The sequence below is a fragment of the Hemiscyllium ocellatum genome, chromosome 1 (assembly GCF_020745735.1).
Source record: "Hemiscyllium ocellatum isolate sHemOce1 chromosome 1, sHemOce1.pat.X.cur, whole genome shotgun sequence".
NCBI lineage: Eukaryota > Metazoa > Chordata > Chondrichthyes > Orectolobiformes > Hemiscylliidae > Hemiscyllium > Hemiscyllium ocellatum.
Window position 1 is genome coordinate 146,450,934 of NC_083401.1, and position 23,909 is coordinate 146,474,842.

Consider the following 23,909-nt stretch of genomic DNA (forward strand, 5'->3'; position numbering starts at 1 on the left):
TATATTCGTCATGAAACCGATCACAATCACCGGTTCAGTGACCGTGTTTGGCTCAAACCCGATTTCTCATCATTTACTGTATTCGATTGTTCTGACAGTGAAATACTTTGAGAGACTTCATTGGATTAAAAAAAATTCCCTCTTGGTCAATTACATTTGTTTCCGCCCTCTCTCAAGTTTTTATATAAATTTGCTAACATTTTTTTGTTTAAGTGAAATGTAGAGTCCTGCCTGTTCGCTCATTTGTAAAGCTGGTAATAATTTTCCAATTCTGGTAACACAATCCTTTTATTTCACTGGAATGTGGTCGGTATCAAAGATTACTTTTGTCAGTTACGTGAGGTTTCGACGTAGAAAAACTCCTGGATTTCATACAATCTTTGCAAAACTTGTTTGCAACATCTACATTGTTTACCGGAAGTGTAACAAAGTTACAGCATGAAAGTTATAATTCCAAAGGGACTTCAGACCTCTTGTTGGATTACACTCTAACTCCCAGTTCTTCAGTGGGTCAGACTATGCCATCAAGCTGATCGGGACGTTTTGTTATCAACGGATAAGGCGATGCCAGGGATCGATGTTTATTGCTCGCAAATAACATTAGAAGCAAGATTACCTTTGGGTTTACAAGGGAGGTGTGACCAAGGCCATATTCACACTGCACTGCACTGCAAATTCAAATGAACTTTCCCCGATCCTTCTTGTGAAATTGCTCCCTGAGGTTTCCCCAAACTGTAAATAAATTGCTTGTATTCTACCCACCCCCCAGTCCCACTAGCCCGATTTCCGAACCCCAGGCACCTCACTGACGTTTGTTCCAAAGCCTCTGAAGGAGCACAGCGGTGGGAACGAGTGGGACAATAGTGAATAGTACAAATTCCTGGCAACGGCTTTTATTCTGCACAGCTCCGGCAAAGGCTGGAAGCGATGAGAAAAGCACGGCTCCATCATTTTTCTTGACGTAAGATTAATGCCGTGCCATCCATCATTAGACTAAACAGTGGAAGCAGGAGATCCAGGGCCGCAGTGGGTCACAAGTCAATTAGCCGCATTACTGAAAGATGTTTGGTTACAAGCTGAGAGTCATTGTCGAATTAAATGTGCCCTTTCCCTTTGAGAACATTCTTCCAAATTTCCCCTTTCGCATGATGGATTAGCGCAGGACACAACACCAAAATAGAAAGTCTTTCCTCGTGGTAAATCTGCTTGTAGCTGCCCAACGTAAGGAGCAGCTTCTATCAGCGGATGAGCTGCATAGTGTGGTTTGTTACAGCACAAAGGCACGACCGGACTCTGAATTTAACAGAAGCTGGACGAACAACAGCGAGTTAAATATAGGAACGAGATTAATCACTTGAATCAAACAAATGTTCCCATACTTCTGAATAGCAAAGTCTCATGGCGTGAATAAATCTGGCTATGCATTAATTTGCTCCCGACAAAGTGTACACTTTCACAGCTAAATAACGTTTTGAGAGTAGTCCATACAGTGACTGTTATTAAAAAAATGTTAATTTTACGGACAGTTGTACTTGCAACTAATTTATACTATTAAAACATCTTTGCAGAAAGGGCTGGAGAAATTCGGCAGATCTGGCAGCATCTGTGGAGAGAGACAGAGTGAATCTTTGGGTTCCAGTGATTCTTGGCAACGTTAACTCTGATTTCTCTCCACAGATGTTATCAGACTTGCTGAGCTTCTCCACGCTTTCTGATTTTGTTTCAGACCTTCAGCGCCTGCTCTTTTTTTGATGCATTAAAACATCTTATGTTAAGAAGTGCTGGAAAAGTTGTGATGAACTTAACCTTTACAGTTAATACACTGGGTCCTTAAACCGATCTCTTGTGTTGAAGGCCTCACTGGTCACATTTAAAAAAAAACACATTTCTCCCTATGTATTTTAAACTGAAAGATTAAATACTTTTAGTTAATTAGAGTAATACAGCACTGAAACAGATCCTTCGGTCCAGCCAGTCCATGCCAAACTAAACTAGTCCCATCTGCCTACTCCTGGCCCATATCCCTCCATATCCCTTTTCTATTCATGTACTTATCCAAATGTCTTGAAGTATTATTTTAACTCACTTTTAAATTAGTAGTGTCAAAAACGAAACGTTGTGAAGTGTATTTCGAAAATGACCTCTTTGTTTGAAGGAATAATCATAGCGAGAGAGATGAAACAGATACATACCAGGTCTTACTGATTCCACCTGGGACTGTGGAGGAAACGAATCTCAGTCGAGTCTGAGTTTAAAGTGAAATAAACATCCGCGAGCTCTCTGTGGAAATAATTTATTCTTTGCCGGATTGATTTGAAAAGTGTAATGTGCAATACTCGGAAAATATGCAAAATATTCCCTATTGACCGCGCAGTGGGCAACACAAAGCCGGGTTTGTTATTAACTGCGATTTACTCTCGTTCTTATCCACGAAATCCTCAAAAAGCACACATTTCTCAAGTTAAACGAAACAGATCGTTTCCACGGTGGAACAATAAGACATTATCGGGACACCCGCGTCACTAAAATACTTCACCCCCGAGTAAACATTGGACTTCAAAATCGTGTGTGTTTAAAAAAAGGAGCAACTTAACACTGCAAAATTAAAACATGTAAATGTTAGCAGTTTGGCAGATCGGTCCAGTTTATATTCGAGGGCCTTGTGATGCAATGGGAATATACCCACCTCTGCACCAGAAGCCCCTGACTCAAGCCCTACTTGCCCTACATGTCTGGACAGATTGCTTAGAAATATCTCGTTTGTACTTTATTCCAATCAAAGGCACTCGTTTAGAGCTGATCGAAATGTGGAAGAAAAGCAGACGGGTCTAATCCCACTTAGCACAATGATAGTATCTTACAACATGATGGAAGGTTTCTACAATATGAAGGTGGCATTTGTTGCCCCAAGGGACTGAAGTCACCCAATTGGGGCATACCCTGCACCCTTCCTACCCTCAGTGCATCCTCCAAGTGTTGTTCAACATGAAACAACACTGATACATCAGCTGAGCTGGTATGGGGTGTATGTAATAATCATCATGAGGTTTCCTTGCCCATATTTGGCCTAATGATATGAGATTTCATGGATCAGAGTCAATGTTGAGGATGTCCAGGGCAATTCCCTCTCAAGTGTATACCATCATGTCACCAACTCTGCTGACTCTGTCCTGCAAGTGGGACAGGACATATTGAGGGATGTGATCTGTGATTCTGTGAATATTACTATGTCTAGGCTGTTGCTTAACTAGTCCATGAGACCACTCTCCCAAGTTCAGCACTAGCCCCCAGCAATTAGTACGGAAGATTTTACAGAGTCAAAAGGGCTGTTTTTGTCATTGTCCTTTCCAGTGCCTCGTCGATGCCAGGCAGTCTGCATGGCTTCATGTTCATTTTAAGACCACCCAACAATTGCTACAACTGAGCAGCTTGCTCAAATATTTCAGAGGACGGCTATGAGCCTTTGCTGTGAGTCTCACATAGATGAGACAGGAAAAATGGCAGATATCATTTCCTAAAGAACTTCAGTGAACCAAATTCAATTTGCACCTCATTACACTTTTAATTTCAGATTATGACTGAATTAAAATTACACCATCTGCCATGGTAGGAAGTGAACCCAGAACATTACTTGGGTCTCTGAATTTCTAATCCAGCAATAATATTACAACAGCATTGCCTTCACATCTATCCTTTTACTTCTTTTAATTCATGTATGGGATATGCGTGTCACTGGATAGACCAGCATTTATTGACTGTCCTTAGTTGCCCTTGAGAAGGTTATGGTGGGCTGCCTTCTTGAACCTCTACAGTCCACGTGCAGTAAGTAGACCCGCAATATCATTAGGGAGGGAGCTATAGCATTTTGACCAGAGCCATTGAAGGAATGGCGATATATTTCTAAGTCAGGGTGAGGAGTCATCTGGATGGGAACTTGCAGGCAGAGGTATTCCCATATATTTGCTGCCCTGGATAAAGTGACCATGGGTTGAAATGATGCTTATCATTGTGCAGTCATCTATGAACATTCCCTCTTCTGACCAAATGAGGCTACTGAAGGTAGTTGAATCTAGGACATTGCCCTGAGGAATTTCTGCAGATGTTCTGGAGCTGAGATGACTGACCTCCAACAACCACAACCATCTTCATGTGTGACAGATATGACTCCAACCACCAGCAAGACTCCACCCTGATTGTAATTGATTCCAGTTTTGTTAGGGCTCTTCAATGTCAGACTCAGTCAAATGTGTCCTTGATGTCAAGGGCAGTCACTCTCACCTCACCTCTGGAATTCAGCTTTTTTGTCCAAGGCTGTAATGAGGTCAGGAGCTGAGTGGCCCTGGTGGAACCCAACCTGGGCACCACTGAGCAGGCTATTGCTGAACAGGAGCTGTTTAACAGCATTATTGGTGACATCTTCCATCATTTCACTGATAATTTGAGAGTAGGCTGACAGAACTGGAATTGGCCAGGTTGGATTTGTCCACCATTTTTGTGTACCAGACATACCTCATCAATTTTCCACATTGTCAGCTAATGTTGTACATATACTGAAATAGCTTTGATAGGAAGCAGCAAGTTCAAATGCTTCAACCTTATCATTTGCACTAAAGTACTACTCTTCCCACTTATTGAGGATGGGGATATTTGTGGAGCCTCCTTCTCTTCCAGTGAGTTGTTTAATTGTCACCATCATTCAGGTTGCAGGACCGCAAAGCTTAGATCTGATCCATTGGTTGTGGAATCACTTATCACTTGATGTTGTTTGACACACAAGTAGTCCTGTTTTGTTGATTCATCAGATTGACATGTTATTTTCAGGTATGCCTGATGCTGCTGCTGTTATGCCCTCTTGCACTCTCCATTGAACCAGGGTTGATCTCCTGGCTTGATGGTACTGGTTGTGTGGGGGATAAACTGTGCTGTGAGGTTTCAAATTGTGTCGGAATAGAATTCTGCTGCTGTTGTTGATCCACAGAGTCTCCTGGATGTCCAATCCTGAGTTGCTAGGTCTATTTGACGTCTATTCCTTTTAGCACAGTAATAGTGCCACACAATACGATGTAAGATATTCTTATAGTGAAGGCAGGACTTCATCTCGGCAACGACTGTGCAGTGGTCACCTAGAGTCATAGAGATGTACAGCATGGAAACAAACCCTTTGGTCCAACTCATCCATGCTGACCAGATATCCCAACCCAACCTAGTCCCACCTGCCAGCACCTGGTCCTTATCCCTACAAACCCTTCCTATTCATATATCCATCCAGATGCATTTTAAATGTTATAATTGTACCAGCCTCCACCGCTTCCTCTGACAGCCCATTCCACATACACGCTTTTACCAATACTATTATGCCTATACGTGTGTGGTAGGCAGATTGGTGAGGATGTGGTCAACTTTGTTTTTCTCTCTTATTGGTTCCGTCACTACCTGCTGCAGATCCAGTCTAGCAGCTATGTTTTTTTGGACTAGCTTGATCAGTAGCACTGCTGCTGAGACACTGTTGGTGGTAGACATTGAATTCACCCAATCAAAGTACTTTCTTCACCCTTGCCACCCTCAGTGCTTCCTCCAACTGTTGTTCAACATAGAGGAGTACTGATAGGCTAACCCACCTAAGTTGCACATGTTTGGACTGTGGGAAGAAACTGGAGTGCCTGAAGGAAACCCACGCAGATTTGTATGGCAGCTGCTCTGACCTAGACTGCAAGAAATTACAGAGAATCACAAACCAGCCTTGTATCCATTGACTTTGTCTACATGACTCACTGCCTCAGGAAAACAGCCAACATAATCAAAGACACCTCCCACCCCGGTTATACAGTCAATTCTGATATAATGCAATAGTTCTGTGCTTGTGCAATCTTGTCTTATAAGAAAATTACGTAATAACTGTACAGTTTAAATAATGGAGCTGGAATGGTGTTATAACCAATACAGGTAAAGAAAGTTCGTATTCTGTAAATAATGGTCTACATCCTGCAATTGTGTTAAATCCAATTTGCATTGAAGGAACACGCTTTATAGCTGAACTGACCTCTCTTCCATCGGGCAGAAGATACAGAAGTTTGAAAACATGTGCCAACAGATTCAAGCACAGCTTCTTCCCTGCTGTTATCAGATGTATGAACAGACCTCTCATATTGGATTTGATTCTTCTAGGCTGGAATTGAACCCTGTTGCTGTGAGGTAGTAGTGCTAACCACTGTGCCCCTGGTCAAAGGGGCTATTTCTGTCTTTGGCCTTTCTGGTGCCTAGGTCAGTGTCAAGTGGCTTGCGTGGTGTCATTCCTTTTTTGAGACTTCCCAGTGATTGTTTCCACTGTGCTGCCTGCTGGGTTACTTCAAAGGCAGTTAAGAGTCAACCATATTGTTGTGGGTCAGGATTTACACATGGGCCAGATCAAGAAGAATGGCAGATTTCCTTCCCTAAAGGGATGTGGTTTTCAAACAATCAATAATGGTTTCATGATCACTGGACTTTTATTTCCAGATGTATTAGTTGAATTAAAATTCCACCACCTGCTCTGCTGGAGTCCAAACCCAGGTGTGCCAGACCTTTCCCTGGATTATGAGTCCAGTGACAATACCACTAGGCCATCACCTCCTCTACATGGGTGGCATCTCTTTTTGTTTCTCTCACTATCTCTGTAGTGGAATTTCTCTGTCTTTCTCCCACTGTAGGTGGATTTCTCTCTCTCCCTCTCTCCACACTCTCTCAGTGGATACTCTCCATCTTTCACTTTCACACTGTGCCTGTGAATAAACTGATCCTCTGTTGCTCTCTGGTTGGATTCCCTCTCACATTCTCTCTCTGTATGGGGCAACTCTCTCAATGTGGATTCTCTTTCTCTCCTTCCTTTCTGTGGATACATTGTCTGACACCTCTCTCGATTTACTGTCCCTGTGTGTGTGGATTGTATTTAGTGCTTGTGGATTATGTGATGTGTGTATACGTGTGTGTGGATTATGTGTTGAGTGTATATGTCTGTGGATCATGTGTTGATTGTGTGTGTGGATCCTGTGCATGCGTGGATTCTGTGCGTGTATGAGAGACTGTGTAGATTATGTGTGAGAGAGAGTGTGTGTATGTGTGAGGGAGTGTGTGTGTTTATGGATTCTGTACGTGTGTGGATTGTGTTTGTGTGTGAGAGTATGTGTTGTGTGAGAGAGTGTGTGTATGGATCCTGTGTGTGTGAGAGAGAGACGAAGAGTGAGTGAGTGTGTGTATGAATGTATGTGCGTGTTTTGTGTGTGAGAGCGCGCGTGTGTATGGATTGTGTGTGTGTCTTTGTGTGTGTGAAAGGGAGAAAGTGTGTGTGTTTGGAGATGGATTTTCTTTCTGTGTTACGATCGAGCCCTCCACTATCACCTGATGAAGGAGCGTGGCTCCAAGAGCTAGTGTGCTGTTGGACTATAACCTGGTGTTGTGTGATTTTTAACTTTGTACATCCCAATCCAACACCGGCATCTCCAAATCGTTTCTTCCTGTCGTTCTCCTTCTCTGTGAGGAGGACTAATATCCCGGCCTTAACCAATCAGCTTCTGTGGTTTGGTGAGTACCATGTCAGAGGCGATGGGTATAAATGATACGGGAGGATGGAACTGAGAGAGCGAGAGCAGAGACTGTTAGGGAGTTGTGTTTGCGCGGTCAGGGACTGGGTGGGTGGGGGGCTGGGTGAGTACCCAGCGTGTGAGCACTCAGACCAGAGACTGAGGGGACAGAGAGAGAGAGGGGAATGGCCTCTGACCGGGACAGTTACGCTAACTGGTGCGAGCCCTCCTCCCTGAAGCGGGGTGACTTGCTGGAGGTATCCCGCACTCTCTTCACGCACTATGGGATTTATCTGGGAGGAGAGAAGGTGGCTCACCTGATGCCCGACATCCTGCCCTTGTTAACCGATGACCAGAAGCTGATCCGGGAGGTGGTGACCAACCAGCGCCTGGTCCTGGGCGTTATCTGCAGGATGGCGAGTATCCGGGTGGACTCGGTGGAGGATTTTGCTTATGGAGCCTGTGTCCTAGTGAACCATATGGACTCAGTGTGCAAGAAGCCCGTGCTTCCCGGGGAAGAGGTGGCGAGGAGAGCAGAGAAACTGGTGGGAAGCACAGAGTACAGCCTGCTGTGGAACAACTGTGAACATTTTGTCACTCACTGTAGATACGGCACTGCAGTCAGCATCCAGACCGACAAGGTACAGTTTCCAGCACACCCTGCCTGAGGCGTCAGCCTTTACGGAGCCTCTTTTTAATATAAAATGCATTTTCATTTTCTGCAATCTTACTAACCCCTTCACTCTACTTTATTTTCATCTGCATCTGTCGTTTTGTTTTTAACATCAATTCAGATGGTTCGCCTATTCAGAGTTTGTGGTTTAGGGATTCAATGGGAGGCGTATTCTCTCTGCAGTTAACTCCGGATTAATGATTTGCAAATGCTTTGGATCTAAATCCAAACTCTTAAAATATATGGCTTCTGAAAGTACCCTGGGATGCTCTCCTGATTAGTAACAGACCAGAATTGCCCGGTCTTCTATCTTTTCCCTGAAAGACCAGCAGCAGGAACTCAGGCCAGTGCAAGCACATGGTCTCGGGCTGGCTTTGGACACTAGACCCTGCAACAGGAACTAGCAAAGGCATTGCAGAAGGCGAGTAACAACATCAGCGGCGGGTCTGCAGTCCTCTCACGTGAGTACACGTTGTTTTCCAGCAAAGCAGGGCGTAGGGTTCCCCTCCACAACTTGTCAGCAGCCAGAGCAGACAATTGAGCCCAGCAAAATAACTTCCAGCGATTAGCTGCGTTAAGCGCCAGTGTTGGTGATCGCTGTTGATCCTTCAGAAACAAGACTTGAATTATTCGTAATCGGTCATGGTAGGGAAATAGAAAGAAATAAAAATAATCTATTCGACCTTTAACTACACAGCATGCCGTGGGATTCTGGTGGAGATTGTATCCGATTAAAGGATATTGGGAGAAAGCGGTATTGAGCTGAAACCACAATGAACGCGATTCTCCTGCCCTCGTTTTCCACGTTTTTGTGTTACCTGACCCCTCCGTCAAGTTTTAACTCTGCTCTTCTGTTGAATAAAAGCGTCTGTGGAATGGGTCTGCTCCATTTTCTCATAACCTCAGAGGAATAAAGAGTCACACGGCACGGAAACAGACCCTTCGGTCCAACCAGTCCATGCCAACCACAATCCCAAACTAAACTAGTCCCACCTGTCTGCTCCTGACCCATATCCCTCCAAACTTTTCCTATTTGTGAACTTATTTATACACATCCACCACTTCCTGAGGAAGTTCATTGCAAACACCTTCTGTAAAACAAAAAGTCCCTCATGCCTTTTTTAAAATCTCTCTTCCTTACCCTAATGTGCCCTTCGTCTTGAAATCCTAGGGAAAAGATACCTACCACTAATATTATCTATACCCTCGTTTTTATAAACCTCTTTAAGGTCACCTGTCAATCTCCTATGCGCCAGTGAAATATCTTCCAGCCTATCCAGCCTTTCTTTATAACTCAATCCTTCCATACCCAGCAACATCCTGGTAAATCTCTTCTGACCCTTCTCCAGATTGATAATATCCTTCCTATAACTGGGCGACTAGAACTGTACACAATACTTCACAAGAGGTTCCTGTAAAATCTCAACATAAGTTTCCAATTCCTATATTCAAAGGACTGAGCAATGAAGGTAAGTGTGCGAACCATCTTTTTAACCACTTTGTCTGTATGTGACACAAACTACAAAGAATTATGTACCTGAACCCTTAGGTTCCTCTGTTCTACAACACTGCCCAAAGGCTGACCTTAATTGTATAAATCCTGCCTTTTTTTAACCAACATGCAATACCATGCATTTATCCAGTTTGAATAAAGTACAGTTTTGTAATGTGACCATCACCAGAACAGGATATTGATATCAATGCAATGCCTCCAGCCACCCTCTGATCTAGTAATAATCTGGAGCTCACTTTATTGAAACCAAGCATTATGCTGAAGCAGCACAATCACAGGCTCTGAATTCAACAACTATTACCTAGGAGATACATATATGCAGCATACAATACAAGCACCTGGTCCAACCACTCACTCTATGGAGGTATTTATGCTCTGTTTCAGCCTTCTCTATTGTTCTTCATCTAAATCAATTATTGCAACTTCAACTCTTTTATTGCAAAAATATACTTCATTCTTAAATTATCAGTAAGTACGTCCAAAGGTTCAAAGCAGAAACTTTGCAGAAAAATGTACTGTAGAATTTGACATTCCTCATCCTGTTGCAAACAAAGGCATTTTCTAGTTATGCAAGGAAGCTATTTACATTCCCATTAAGGTAACAAGGGGGTCTCAGAGCTTAACAGACCCTTGTTGTATTTTGGCAGAAAGACTATAGATGGTGATTCTTCCCAATTGCAGCAGCTGCCCCAAGCTTTATTGTAGCTTCAATGTGCTTGTCTAAAGTCTCCTTACATAGAACATAGAACGATACAGTGCAGTACAGGCCCTTTGGCCCTCGATGTTGCACCAGCCTGCAAAATTAATCTGATACCCAACTAACCTACACCATTCTATTATTATTCATATGTATTTCCAATGCCCATTTAAATGCCCTTAACGTCAGCAAGTCTACTATAGTTGCAGGCAGGCCGCTCCACACCAACATACTCTCTGAGTAAAGAAACTACCCCTGATATCTATCCTAAATCTATCACCCCTCAATTTAAAACTATGTCCCTTCACCATCCGAGGGAAAAAGGCTCTCACTGTCCACCCTATATAACCCTCTGATTATCTTGTACATCTCGATTAAGTCACTTCTCAACCTTCTTCTCTCCAACGAAAACAGCCTCAACCTTTCCTCATAAGACCTTCCTTCCATAGGCAACATCCTAGTAAATCTCCTCTGAACATTTTCCAAAACTTCCACATCCTCCTATAATGCGGTGATCAGAACTGCACACAATACTCCAGGTGTGGCCTTACCAATGTCTTGTCCAGCTGAAGCATGATCTCGTGGCTCCGAATCTCAACCCCCCTCCCAATAAACACCAACACACCATATGTCTTCTTAACAATCCTATCAACCTGGGTGGCAGCTTTCAGGGATTTATGCACCTGGACACTGAGATATCTCTGTTCATCCACACTGTCAATAATTTTACCATTAGCCGAGTATTCTGCATTCCTGTTACTTCTTCCGAAACCTCACACGTTTCTGCATTAAACTCCATTTGCCACTTCTCAGCCCAGCTCTGCATCTTATCTACGTCCCTCTGTAACCCACAATACCCTTTGGCACTGTCTACAACTCTGCCTACCTTAGTGTCATCTGCAAATTTACTAACCCATCTTTCTATGCCCACGTCCAGATCATTTATATACATGACAAACAGCAGTGGCCCCAAAACAGAGCCTTGCAACACACACTGGTAACTGAGCTCCAGGATGAATATTTCCCATCAACTGCCACCCTCTGTCTTCTTTCAGCTAGCTAATTTCTGATCTAAACTGCTAAATCACCTTCAATCCCAATATCCCTTATTTTGTGCAATAGCTAACTGCATGGAAAATTATCAAACACCTTTCTGAAGTGCGCAGTACTATTCACTTCAAACGCTCTCTGTGATAGTGAGATCCACATTCTCATCACTCTTTGGGTGACTGCAATTCTTGATGACTATGTTATATTGGCTGAAAATGTGTTGCTGGAAAAGCGCAGCAGGCCAGGCAGCATCCAAGGAGCAGGAGAGTCGACGTTTCGGGCATGAGCCCTTTTTCAGGAATGAGGAAAGTGTGTCCAGCAGGCTAAGATAAAAGGTAGGGAGGAGGGACTTGGGGGAGGGGAGTTGGAAATGCGATAGGTGGAAGGAAGTTAAGGTGAGGGTGATAGGCCAGAGTGGGGGTGGGGGCAGAGAGGTCAGGAAGAAGATTGCAGGTTAGGAATGCAGTGCTGAGTTTGAGGGATTTGCTTGAGACAAGGTGGGGGGGGAGGGGAAATGAGGGTGTATAAGCCTTAATCTTTGGAGTTCCTCTCTACATTTCTTTGGCTCTTGACTTCACATTCTTCCTTTTAAAAGTTTCTGGAAATGTATCTCTTTGACCAAACCTGAATTCATCTGGCTAAAGTCTCCATATATGGCTTTTCATCAAAGTTCACAACTGTTCCTGTGAAGTGGGCTGGGACATTTTACAATGTTAAGGGCAAGACATAAATAGAAATTGTTATTTGTTTGTATGTTTAGTTACTTGAACAAATTACTTGTTTACCAATTAATTTTGCTTCTACTATAACGCTGAAAGACATGTTTTCAGTCGCTACTTTAAAGGAAGCATGCATTTTAACAACATGTGAAAAGGTTAATGAACATTATTTAAATTAAACGCTATGTAACATGAGGTCAGGACCTAATCAGCAGCAGCTACACCTGATTTTTTTAGTTAGGTCTTAACTAATTTTCATCAAAATAATGGAAACTTTGTTCATCATTCCCTTTTCTGTTCTAAACTAATGTAAAAGCATTTTTTAGATTAATTTCTACAAAACTCAAAAGGTTGAATTCAAAATGGGCACTTCTTTTAAGAAAAAGAATCAATTAATTAATTTTGAAATTCTTTATGAAATACATGTATGTGTTCTCAAATCTTTTTTGCAGTACTGCATGCAATAATTTAATTTTAACAAGATTCACAGAAAAGAATTGCATAGTTTCAAAATTAGGGGATAGGATTCTTGGGATCAGTCCTGGTCTGGGATCAGTCCTGGTCCAGGGTTTCTGAGATGTTCTGGAGATTGGAGATATTGACTGGGCAAGAGGGATTAGTTGTTGCAATGCTGACAATTCTCTATTGTCATTGTGCATTGTTAAACTTTGACCAGTCACCTCGTGGCTAGATGCATTATGAGGGCTCCTCCAGATTTAAAATATTTATGACTGCATTTTTGAATGCTGTTAACATCAAAGGAGCTGGTTTGTATTACAGTAGTATGCAGTACTTCTAGCAGTGCAAATAACCAGACCACAGAAGAATTCAGACTAAGAGGCCCACTTTTTGTTGTATAGTATCTTCTAATGAAATACTCTGACAACTTGACTATTCAAATGTTAACAACTGAAGTAACGTTTTCTCTAACTCCTTCTGTTGTGCAGGTTCAGCTTCACAGTCACTGGAAACTTTTCAGAATTTCTCCTGAGTGACTGTGATGTGATCTAGCGAAAACAGAGATGGAGATTACAGCAGGCCTGGCAGCATCCATGGAGAGAAAACCAGCTAAGCTCTGACGAAGAGTCATCCAGTCTCGAAACGTTTGCTTGCACTCTCTCCACGGATGCTGCCTGACTGCTGTGATCTCCAGTATCTTTTGTTTTCAGTATATATTCCAGCACCTGCAGTAATTTGCTCCGACATTGTGGTTGATATAGTGACAGACTGAAAATCTCTCAACCACCGAGGTGGTAAAACGTTTGATGCAGTTGTGCCATCACACTTCAGCAGACATGGCACAATGTTATTGGAGAATTAAAGCCTTTGCTTGGGGTATTAAAAACAATTTTTAGTGTGTTCAGATACCATAGATAAAAGGAAAAGAAGCAGTTAGGTGGAGTAACTTAATCAGGAAGTTTAGTTAGGGAGGTAAGTTTCAAAGATGGTTTGAAGGAAGAAAGAGCAATAGGATACGGAAAGAGTTTAGGGAGGGACTACCAGACAGCGAGATCTGCACGACTTGTATTTCAGTCTCAAACTGAGCAGTAATGGAAGAGTAAGAATTCCCAAAAATTTCAAAACATTGATGGTCAGCTTAGTCATGCTCCCATAAATAGATCAAGCAAGATACAGCAAATCAACTATTCAATTTCTGTCTGTCGAGCCAGCACAAAGTGGGAATCTTGGAATGATACCTAGTTTTACAGCATAAACTTAATGCAGGGGAATGAACCAATAGCAGAGTGTAGTATGCAGACTGTACCACTTCCTGCATATTAACTAACTTCTCTCTGGTCTCTGATTAGAACCCCCCCACCAAATTCTGTTAGTTTTGTGAAATGATAGTTCTGTGCTCCTTACCTGACTTGACACCAGGCTCCTGAGCACTATTGCCTGCAGCAATCCCAGACTCCAGACCCTAGAGATGTCTTTTGCCTCCCTTTACTCTACAGACACACAGTACTCATTCTTAAATGCTAAGATGGGTGGGTGGGGGTGGGGGTGGGGGGTGGGTGGGGGATGGCGGGGGAGGTGGGAGACAGGGTGTGAGACAGTTTTCAAATCTGTTCTGTCCAGTGACATGGATTGGGGAGTCTAATTGTAATTAAACTGGTTAACCCTTTGACCACTCATTGTGCTTAAGTGGCCCCAGGGATTTTTCAGGAGAAGGCATGCACAAAACTGCCACCCATTTTCTTCACTGCATTGTCTGTTTGTTGAAAATGTGTTGCTGGAAAAGCGCAGCAGGTCAGGCAGCATCCAAGGAGCAGGAGAGTTGAAGATTCGGGCATGAGCCCTTCTTCATTGTCTATTTGTTGCCCTGCATGCTGCACTTTATAGGGAATGCCTACTGTTTTGTCAACAGTACATTCCAGATTGCCACACGACTGTACTCACCCCCATGCAGGTTGGAGGGACATTGCCACAAGGCCTCCTAGATGAAGGAGAATAGGGAGTCTTTTGTGTCCAAGTCACAATGGTTGCATTCATTTGTGATCCAAGTCAGGAAACCTTTTCTCCAAAGCCACGTCTATATTCCTGACTTCTTAATCACTGAAAACTGATTGTACTCTCAGTCCACAATTTTAAACACTACATTGTCTCAACTGTCCTCTCATTTTATAGCTGAGTTTCTGCACCAGGTAGCACATTGGTGAATCAATGCTGCATCCATTATTTTAGCTTCCACATTAGATCCATAGATTGTAAATACAAGCAGCACTTTGATTTTGCTATGGAGTTCTTGAAAAATTATAGTAATTTTTCTCAATTTTCTAATTTCACACCTTTTAAAACGCTTAACTCTATGAGCTTTGGAAAGCTTGCATGCAATTTTGATGCCGCTTTTAAGATTCTGTAAACCCTTACCATGCAAATTCCTCTGCTCCTTCCCCAGATCTCCCATTTAAAGTACGATTAAAATTATTGATATTTACCACAACTCCAACATTATGATCATTTTATTTTTCTTTCCTTTCTGAGATGTGAAGCTTAAATTTTAACATTCTGCCTCATGACTGAGTGTTCTTTATGTCCTTTAAGACAGGATACTGTATGAGCCTTTTGTCATTTCAGGCAGTAAACAGTGGAAGTGGCAGAGACAAATGAGCAGGCACAGCCACTCTAGAAATCTTAACCATGTCCTGCAGGAGGTACATTAACTCCTTGGCATCAGTTTAATTAAAAATCTCAACTGTGGTTTAGTTGAAGCAGTCGCTAAAGGACTTTTTTTTTCACAAATGGGTTGGATTCAGAGAACAGTAGACTGTTCTTTTGTATATAGGGCAGCAGTAAAGCTGAACCCAATCTTTTAACTGGGTCAATTTCATGTACTAAATGTTTCAATATGTGGCATTCAATTTGTGGGCTTTGTGTGCTTCACAGCTAGTCTGAGAATGAGTGCGCGCTGACATTATGCAGATGTGAGTACATGGGGTTTTGCTTGTGTTTACTGACTCACACAAGTATCATATCTCATGCTAACAAGATGATTCCTGGAATGGCAGGACTGATGCATAAAGAGAGAGATTGGATCAATTAGGGTTTTATTCACTGGAGTTTAGAAGAGCGAGGAGGGAATTTCATAGAAACCTATAAATTCTTAACAGGACTAGACATGGTTATCGTTCCTGATGACCAGGGAATCCAGAGCCCAGTGTTACAGGCTAAGGATGTGAGATGGGCCACTTAGGACTGAAGTAAGAAGACATTTCTTCACCTGGGAGTGGTGAGCCTATGGAATTCTCAGCCACAGAAATCAGTTGAGGCTAAAACAACAGAGTTGAATGATCAGTCTTGATTGTATTAAATGGTGGAGCAGGTTCAAAGGCCCGAATGGCTTACTCCTGTTCCTATCTTCTATGCTTTTACATTTATTGAAGCTTTCAGTCTGCAATATTTGTTTCTAATTTGACGTGTTTATAACCTTGTTTGCATTTTTGTCTTCAGTTCAAAAAAAATCCTTTTAGTGGATTTGGTTTATGCACACATGCCTCTGGGAACAAATCTACATTAGTTTTTCTTTTGTTTGAATGAAGTCTTTAGAACATTGTTTTTGTAATGTCAAAATTCAGGAAATCCAAGTCTTCAAGATGCATGCTGGGATGCCTTGAAAGTCCTGATACATTAACTTCATGACAATTTCCCAAGTTTTCCTGAATCCCCCAAGATTGCGACTTAGAGATGTGGAAGTCAGAGGGTTGTGTCACACTTACCTGGATAGTTATCAAGAAAAGTTTAGAGCTATTAAAACCTTTTCTTCGGTAACTCTACAATTGACTTATCCCCTCACTCACCTGCTTACCAACATACATTACAAGCTTGCTTTCTCTTACAGCTTTTCAAAGAAGCTGTGGACCTTTCAACTTTTTAGATACTAGAATATGGCAGCGACTGTTGGAAGAAGAGGCTGTGGCTTCCATCAAAATTTCCTGTGCCCTTTCCTCCAAGGATTCCTGTCTTTGATAAATTCCATTGGATAAATTCCACCACAGACATATGTTTCTGTGGCCAGCAGAGAAAAAGCAGAATTGTGTGTTGTTTCCCTGGTGCCAGGATCAAGGATGTCATAGAGAGGGTGCAAAATGTTCACATGGGGGAGAGGGGCCAGCAGGAGGTCATTGTCCACATTGGAACCAATGACATTGGAAGGGAAAAGGTTGAGACTCTGAAGAGAGATTACAGAGAGTTAGGTAGAACTTTAAAAAGGAGGTCCTCAAGGGGAGTAATATCTGGATTACTCCCAATGCTACGAGCCAGTGAGGGCAGGAATAGGAGGATAGAGCAGATGAATGCATGGCTGAGGAGCTGGTGTATGGGAGAAGGATTCACGTTTTTGGATCATTGGAATCTCTTTTGGGGTAGAAGTGACCTGTACAAGAAGGACGGATTGTACCAAAATTGGAAGGGGACTAATATACTGGCAGGGAAATTTGCTAGAACTGCTTGGGAGGATTTAAACTAGAAAGATGGGGGGGGGGTGGGACCCAGGGAGATAGTGAGGAAAGAGATCGATTTGAGACTCGTACAGTTGAGAACAGACGTGAGTCAAACAGTCACGGCAGGCAGGGACAAGGTAGGACTAATAAATTAAACTGCATTTATTTCAATGCAAGGGGCCTAACAGGAAAGGCAGATGAACTTGGGGTATGGTTAGGAACATGGGACTGGGATATCATAGCAATTATGGAAACATAGCTCAGGGATGGGCAGGACTGGCAGCTTAATGTTCCAGGATACAAATGCTACAGGAAGGATAGAAAGGGAGGCAAAAGAGGAGGGGAGTGGCATTTTTGATAAGAGATAGCATTACAGCTGTGCTAAGAGAGGATATTCCTGGAAATACATCAAGGGAAGTTATTTGGGTGGAACTGTGAATTAAGAAAGGGATGATCACCTTATTGGGATTGAATTATAGACCCCCCAATAGTCAGAGGGAAATTGAGAAACAAACTTGTAAGGAGATCTCAGCTATCTGTAAGAATAATATGGTGGTTATGGTAAGGGATTTTAACTTTCCAAACATCGACTGGGACTGCCATAGTGTTAAAGGTTTAGATGGAGAGGAATTTCTTAAGTGTGTACAAGACAATTTTCTGATTCAGTATGTGGATGTACCTACTAGAGAAGGTGTAAAACTTGACCTCCTCTTGGGAAATAAGGCAGGGCAGGTGACTGAGGTGTCAGTGGGGGAGTACTTTGGGGCCAGCAACCATAGTTCTATTAGTTTTAAAACAGTGATGGAAAAGGATTAACCACATCTAAAAGTTGATGTTCTAAATTGGAGAAAGGCCAATTTTGACAGTATTAGGCAAGAACTTTCAAAAGCTGATTGGGGACAGATGTTCGCAGGTAAAGGGACAGCCAGAAAATGGGAAGCCTTCAGAAATGAGATAACAAGAATCCAGAGAAAATATATTCCTGTCAGGGTGAAAGGGAAGGCTGGTAGGTATAAGGAATGCTGGATGACTAAAGAAATTGAGGGATTGGTTAAGAAAAAGAAGGAAGCATATGTCAGGTATAGGCAGGATAGATCGAGTGAATCCTTACAAGAGTATAAAGAAAGTAGGAGTATACTTAAGAGGGAAATCAGGAGGGCAAAACGGAGACATGAGATAGCTTTGGCAAATAGAAATAAAGAGAATCCAATGGGGTTTTACAAATATATTAAGGACAAAAGGGTAACTAGGGAGAGAATAGGGCCCTCAAAGATCAGCAAGGCGGCCTTTATGTGGAGCCACAGAAAATAGGGGAGATACCTAAATGAATATTTTGCATCAGTATTTACTGTGGAAAAGGATATGGAAGATATAGACTGTAAGGAAATAGATGGTAACATCTTGCAAAATGTTCAGATTACGATGAGGAAGCGCTGGATGTCTTGAAACAGTTAAGATGGATAAATCCCCAGGACCTGATCAGGTGTACCCGAGAACTCTGTGGGAAGCTAGAGAAGTGATTGCTGGGCCTCTTGCTGAGATATTTGTATCATCGATGGTCACAGGTGAGGTGCTGGAAGACTGGAGGGTGGCAAATGTGGTGCCACTGTTTAAGAAGGGTGGTAACGACAAACCTGGGAACTATAGACCAGTGAGCAGTGGTGGGCAAGTTGTTGGAATCCTGAGGGACAGGATGTACATGTATTTGGAAAGGCAAGGACTGATTCGGGATAGTGAACATGGCTTTGTGCATGGGAAATCATGTCTCACAAACTTGATTGAGTTTTTTGAAGAAGTAGCGAAGAAGATTGAGGGCAGAGCAGTAGATGTGATCGATATAGACTTCAGTAAGGCGTTCAGCAAGGTTCCCCATGGGAGACTGATTAGCAAGGTTAGATCTTGTGGAATACAGGGAGAAATAGCCATTTGGATACAGAATTGGCTCAAAGGTAGAAGACAGAGGGTGGTGGTGGAGGGGTGTTTTTCAGACTGGAGGCCTGTGACCAGTGGAGTGCCACAAGGATCAGTGCTGGGCCCTCTACTTTTTGTCATTTACATAAATGATTTGGATGCAAGCATAAGAGGTACAGTTAGTAAGTTAGCAGATGACACCACAATTGGAGTTGTAGTGGACAGCGAAGAGGGTTACCTCAGATTACAACAGGATCTTGACCAGATGGGCCAATGGGCTGAGAAGTGGCAGATGGAGTTTAATTCAGATAAATGCGAGGTGATGTATTTTGGGAAAGCAAATCTTAGCAGAACTTATACACTTAATGGTACGATCCAAGGGAGTGTTGCTGAACAAAGAGACCTCGGAGTGCAGGTTCATAGCTCCTTGAAAGTGGAGTCACAGGTAAATAGGATAGTGAAGAAGGCGTTTAGTATGCTTTCCTTTATTGGTCAGAGTATTGAGTACCTGAGTTGGGATGTCATGTTGCAGCTGTACAGGACATTGGTCAGGCCACTGTTGAGCAATTCTGGTCTCCTTCCTATCGGAAAGATGTTGTGAAACTTGAAAGAGTTCAAAAAAGATTTACAAGAATGTTGCCAGGGTTGGAGGATCTGAGCTACAGGGAGAGTCTGAACAGGCTGGGGCTGTTTTCCCTGGAGCGTCGGAGGCTAGGGGTGACCTTATAGTGGTTTACAAAATTATGAGGGGCATGGATAGGATAAATAGACAAAGTCTTTTCCCTGGGATCGGTGAGTCCAGAACTAGAGGGCATAGGTTTAGGGTGAGAGGGGAAAGCTATAAAAGAAACCTAAGGGGCAACTTTTTCACGCAGAGGGTGGTACGTGTATGGAATGAACTGCCAGAGGATATGGTGGAGGCTGGTACAACTGCAACATTTAAGAGTATGGGTATATGAATAGGAAGGGTTTGGAGGGATATGGGCCAGGTGCTGGCAGGTGGGACTAGATTGGGTTGGGATATCTAGTCGGCATGGAAGGGTTGGACCGAAGGTCTGTTTCCATGCTGAACATCTCTATGACTCTATTAGAATTCTGACTCCAAAATATCGCAGATGTAACCGTGCAACATTTATCTGATCTGGGTCAGAAAGATCAATTAAGCTCCAATGGAAGATTTTGTCCATTGAGTGAAATGACAAATATTTTATCATAGATTCTTACAATACAACCCATCACTTGCATGGGTTTAGGGTGTAGGTTTGCTCGCTGAGCTGTAGGTTTGATATCCAGATGTTTCATTACCTGGCTAGGTAACATCGTCAATGGTGACCTCCAAGGGTGAAGCGAAGCTGTTGTCTCCTGTTTTCTATTTATATGTTTGTCCTTGCATGGAATTTTGTAGATGACGTTGGTTTTGTCCATGGGATGTACTGGGTCTTTTAAGTTTGTTAGTTTTCATTTGAGAGTGTTGGTGGGTTTATGTGCTGCTGGGATTCCGAGGGGTCTTAGGAGTCTGGCTGTCATTTCTGAAACTTCTTTGATGTATGGAAAGGTGGTTAGGGTTTCTGGCTGTGTTTGGTCTGCCTCAACCTGAGCTACAAACCTTCACAAACCTTGCAAAAAACTTGTATGGAGTTTGACTCTTTGAAATCTGTTTGTTTTGAAGTATGAAGCATGCATATTCATTAGACTCCTCCCAATTCCCATTAGATTAGATTCCCTATAGTGCGGAAACAGGTCCTTTAGCCCAACAAGTCCACACCGACCCTCCGAAAAGCAACCCACCCATCTCTGACTAATGCACCTAACACCATGGGCAATTTAGTGTGGCCAATTCACCTGACCTGCACATCTTTGGACTGTGGGAGAAAACCAGAGCACCCAGAGGAAATCCACGCAGACACAGGGAAAATATGCAAACTCTACACAGACAGTCGCCCAAGGTTAGAATTGAACCTGGGACCTTGGTGCTATGAGGCAGCAGTGCCATACCCCGAAGAGAACAGGTTTCATCATTCTTTTGGGAAGAGCATTCCAAATCCTAGCAATTGACTAACCATCTCTCCTCTCAGTATCCTTCATAACTACTTTGAATCCATGATCTCTAGATATTAATCCACATTTCAGAGGGAATATTTTCTCCAGAATTGTTCACTTAAAATCTCTCGTTACCTAGAATTTTCATTTAGTTAACTTTTCCAACTTTTCCCCATTACAAGCTGAAGCTCTTGATCTTTGATAACAACATTCTCATAAACTTCTTCTGTTCCTATCTAAACATTGATGATTTTTTTCTTCTGTGTTACCTGGAATTGTTCTTAATTATCCATTTGAGACTTAGTCAGACATTTAAAAGTTGTAGCATGATCTCCTTCCTTTCATTCCCGTACTTAGAAATTTAGTAACTTAAATTTTTTACCCACCTTGTCAACACGGTATGCCATCTTTTTAAGATGTTGTTATCCCAGTTGATGGTGATGCTAGACAAGTCAGAGTCTGAAAAAGCTTGGCTTGATAGGTCATTTATTTTAGCTAACATAGTCACTGAAATATATTCACACATACACATTAGAAAGAAAAACAAGCCTAGCTGTATATATACATTGCAGTTACAAAGATCTTAACATAAATATTAAAACAAAGTTCAAACCTGTTTCCTAACATAGTAATAGTTACAGAAAATGCAGAAATGATTACTCAAATCTCAATCTTAAGTTTCTTCTTTAACTGACTCTTTTCAGTATCTCTTTCTTAAACTGTAGAATCAGTATTACAATTCCTTTCTGATATTGTGGACCCTCACAGTTCTGATAACTTAAACTTCTCAAACCTTTTCTGTTTTAAAATTTGCCTGGTTTGAATGTTAGCTAACTCTTCGAGGACAGAAACTAAAGCTTGCTGTGGAGGTCAACTCCTGATTCTATGTAACTGAAGTCTGAATTCTATGCTATACAGTCATAGAGTCATAGAGATGTACAGCATGGAAACAGACCCTTCGGTCCAACCCGTCCATGCCGACCAGATATCCCAACTAAATCTAGTCCCACCTGCTAGCACCCGGCCCATATCCCTCCAAACCTATATTCATATACCCATACAAATGCCTCTTAAATGTTGCAATTGTACCAGCCTTCACCACATCCTCTGGCAGCTCATTCTATACACATACCACCCTCTGCGTGAAAAAGTTGCCCCTTAGGTCTCTTTTATATCTTTCCCCTCTCACCCTAAACCTATGCCCTCTAGTTCTGGACTCCCTGATCCCAGGGAAAAGACTTTGCCTATTTATCGTATCCATGCCCCTCATAATTTTGTAAACCTCTATAAGGTCACTCCTTAGCCTCTGATGCTCCAGGGATAACAGCCCCAGCCTGTTCAGCCTCTCCCTGTAGCTCAGATCCTCCAACCCTGGCATCATCCTTGTAAATCTTTTCTGAACCCTTTCAAGTTTCGCAACATCTTTCCGATAGGAAGGAGACCAGAATTGCACGCAATATTCCAACAGTGGCCTAACCAATGTCCTGTACAGCCGCAACATGACCTCCTGACTCCTGTACTCAATACTCTGATCAATAAAGGAAAGCATACCAAACGCCGCCTTCACTATCCTATCTACCTGCGACTCCACTTTCAAGGAGCTATGAACCTGCACTCCGAGGTCTCTTTGTTCAGCAACACTCCCTAGGACCTGACCATTAAGTGTATAAGTCCTGCTAAGATTTGCTCTCCCAAAATGCAGCACCTCGCATTTATCTGAATTAAACTCCATCTGCCACTTCTCAGCCCATTGGCCCATCTGGTCCAGATCCTGTAGTTATCTGAGGTAACGCTCTTCGCTCAAAACAAAACTAATGGTTTAATGTGTTTATTTCGCCTGTCTTAAACTGAAAAGTATAAATATCTTATTCCGTTGACATTGCAGGATTTCTCTCAAACCCTTGGTTGCAATCACATGTTTTCTTGAAATTGCACATCTAGGTCACTGTTCCAGTCAGCACCTACCCACGTCTGTACGTCTGTCATATTTGAAACAACCCAAATTCCAAACATTGTAATGTATTCAGCACATGTTTCATCACAATTGATTTGCATACGGGGAGTCACATGTTCTCATCTTCACTTCTTTTCTCAGCTACACTCTTCAAACTCTTGTAATTAATTGTATAGTGCCTCCTATTATTAATCCTCCAAAAGTGTATCATTCAACAGTTCTATGCACAGAACTCTATCTGCCATGCTGTGCCCATCATGTGTGTCCTCGTGAAGTTTATAAATAACTTCATCATTATCTACCACTTAGAATCATAGAGTCATAGAGATGTACAGCATGGAAACAGACCCTTTGGTCCAACTCATCCATGCCGACCAGATATCTCAACCCACTCTAATTCACATGCCAGCACCCGGCCCATATCCCTCCAAACCCTTCCTATTCATGTACCCATCTAGATGTCTTTTAAACATTGCAATTGTACAATCCTCTGGCAGCTCATTTCCATATATACATATACCACCCTCTGTGTGAAAAAGTCTCTTTCGTATCTTTCCCCTCTCACCCTGAACCTATACCCTCTAGTTTAGGACTCCCCCACCCCAGGGAAAATACCTTGTCTATTTATCCTATCCATGCCACTTGTGATTTTATAAATCTCTATAAGGTCGCACCTCAGCCTCCAACACTCCAAGTAACACAGCTCCAGCCTGTTCAGCCTCTACCTATAGCTCAAATCCTCCAACCCTGGCAACATCCTTGTAAATCTTTTCTGAACCCTTTCAAATTTCACAATATCCTGCCGAATGGAAGGAGACCAGAATTGCACGCAATAATTCAAAAGTGGACTAACCAA

The 23,909-nt window shown here is 42.4% G+C and overlaps 1 protein-coding gene across 1 annotated transcript in view; it reads left to right on the forward strand.

The window, feature by feature from the left end:
* The first annotated feature begins 7,685 nt into the window (after positions 1–7,685).
* LOC132820469 (lecithin retinol acyltransferase-like) overlaps positions 7,686–23,909 on the forward strand; it is a 29,621-nt gene continuing 13,397 nt past the window's right edge. The window contains exon 1 of the mRNA XM_060832646.1: positions 7,686–8,197. Coding sequence (XP_060688629.1) covers positions 7,742–8,197 — 456 coding nt within the window. The 5' untranslated portion in view covers positions 7,686–7,741. The remainder of the gene's footprint in view (positions 8,198–23,909) is intronic.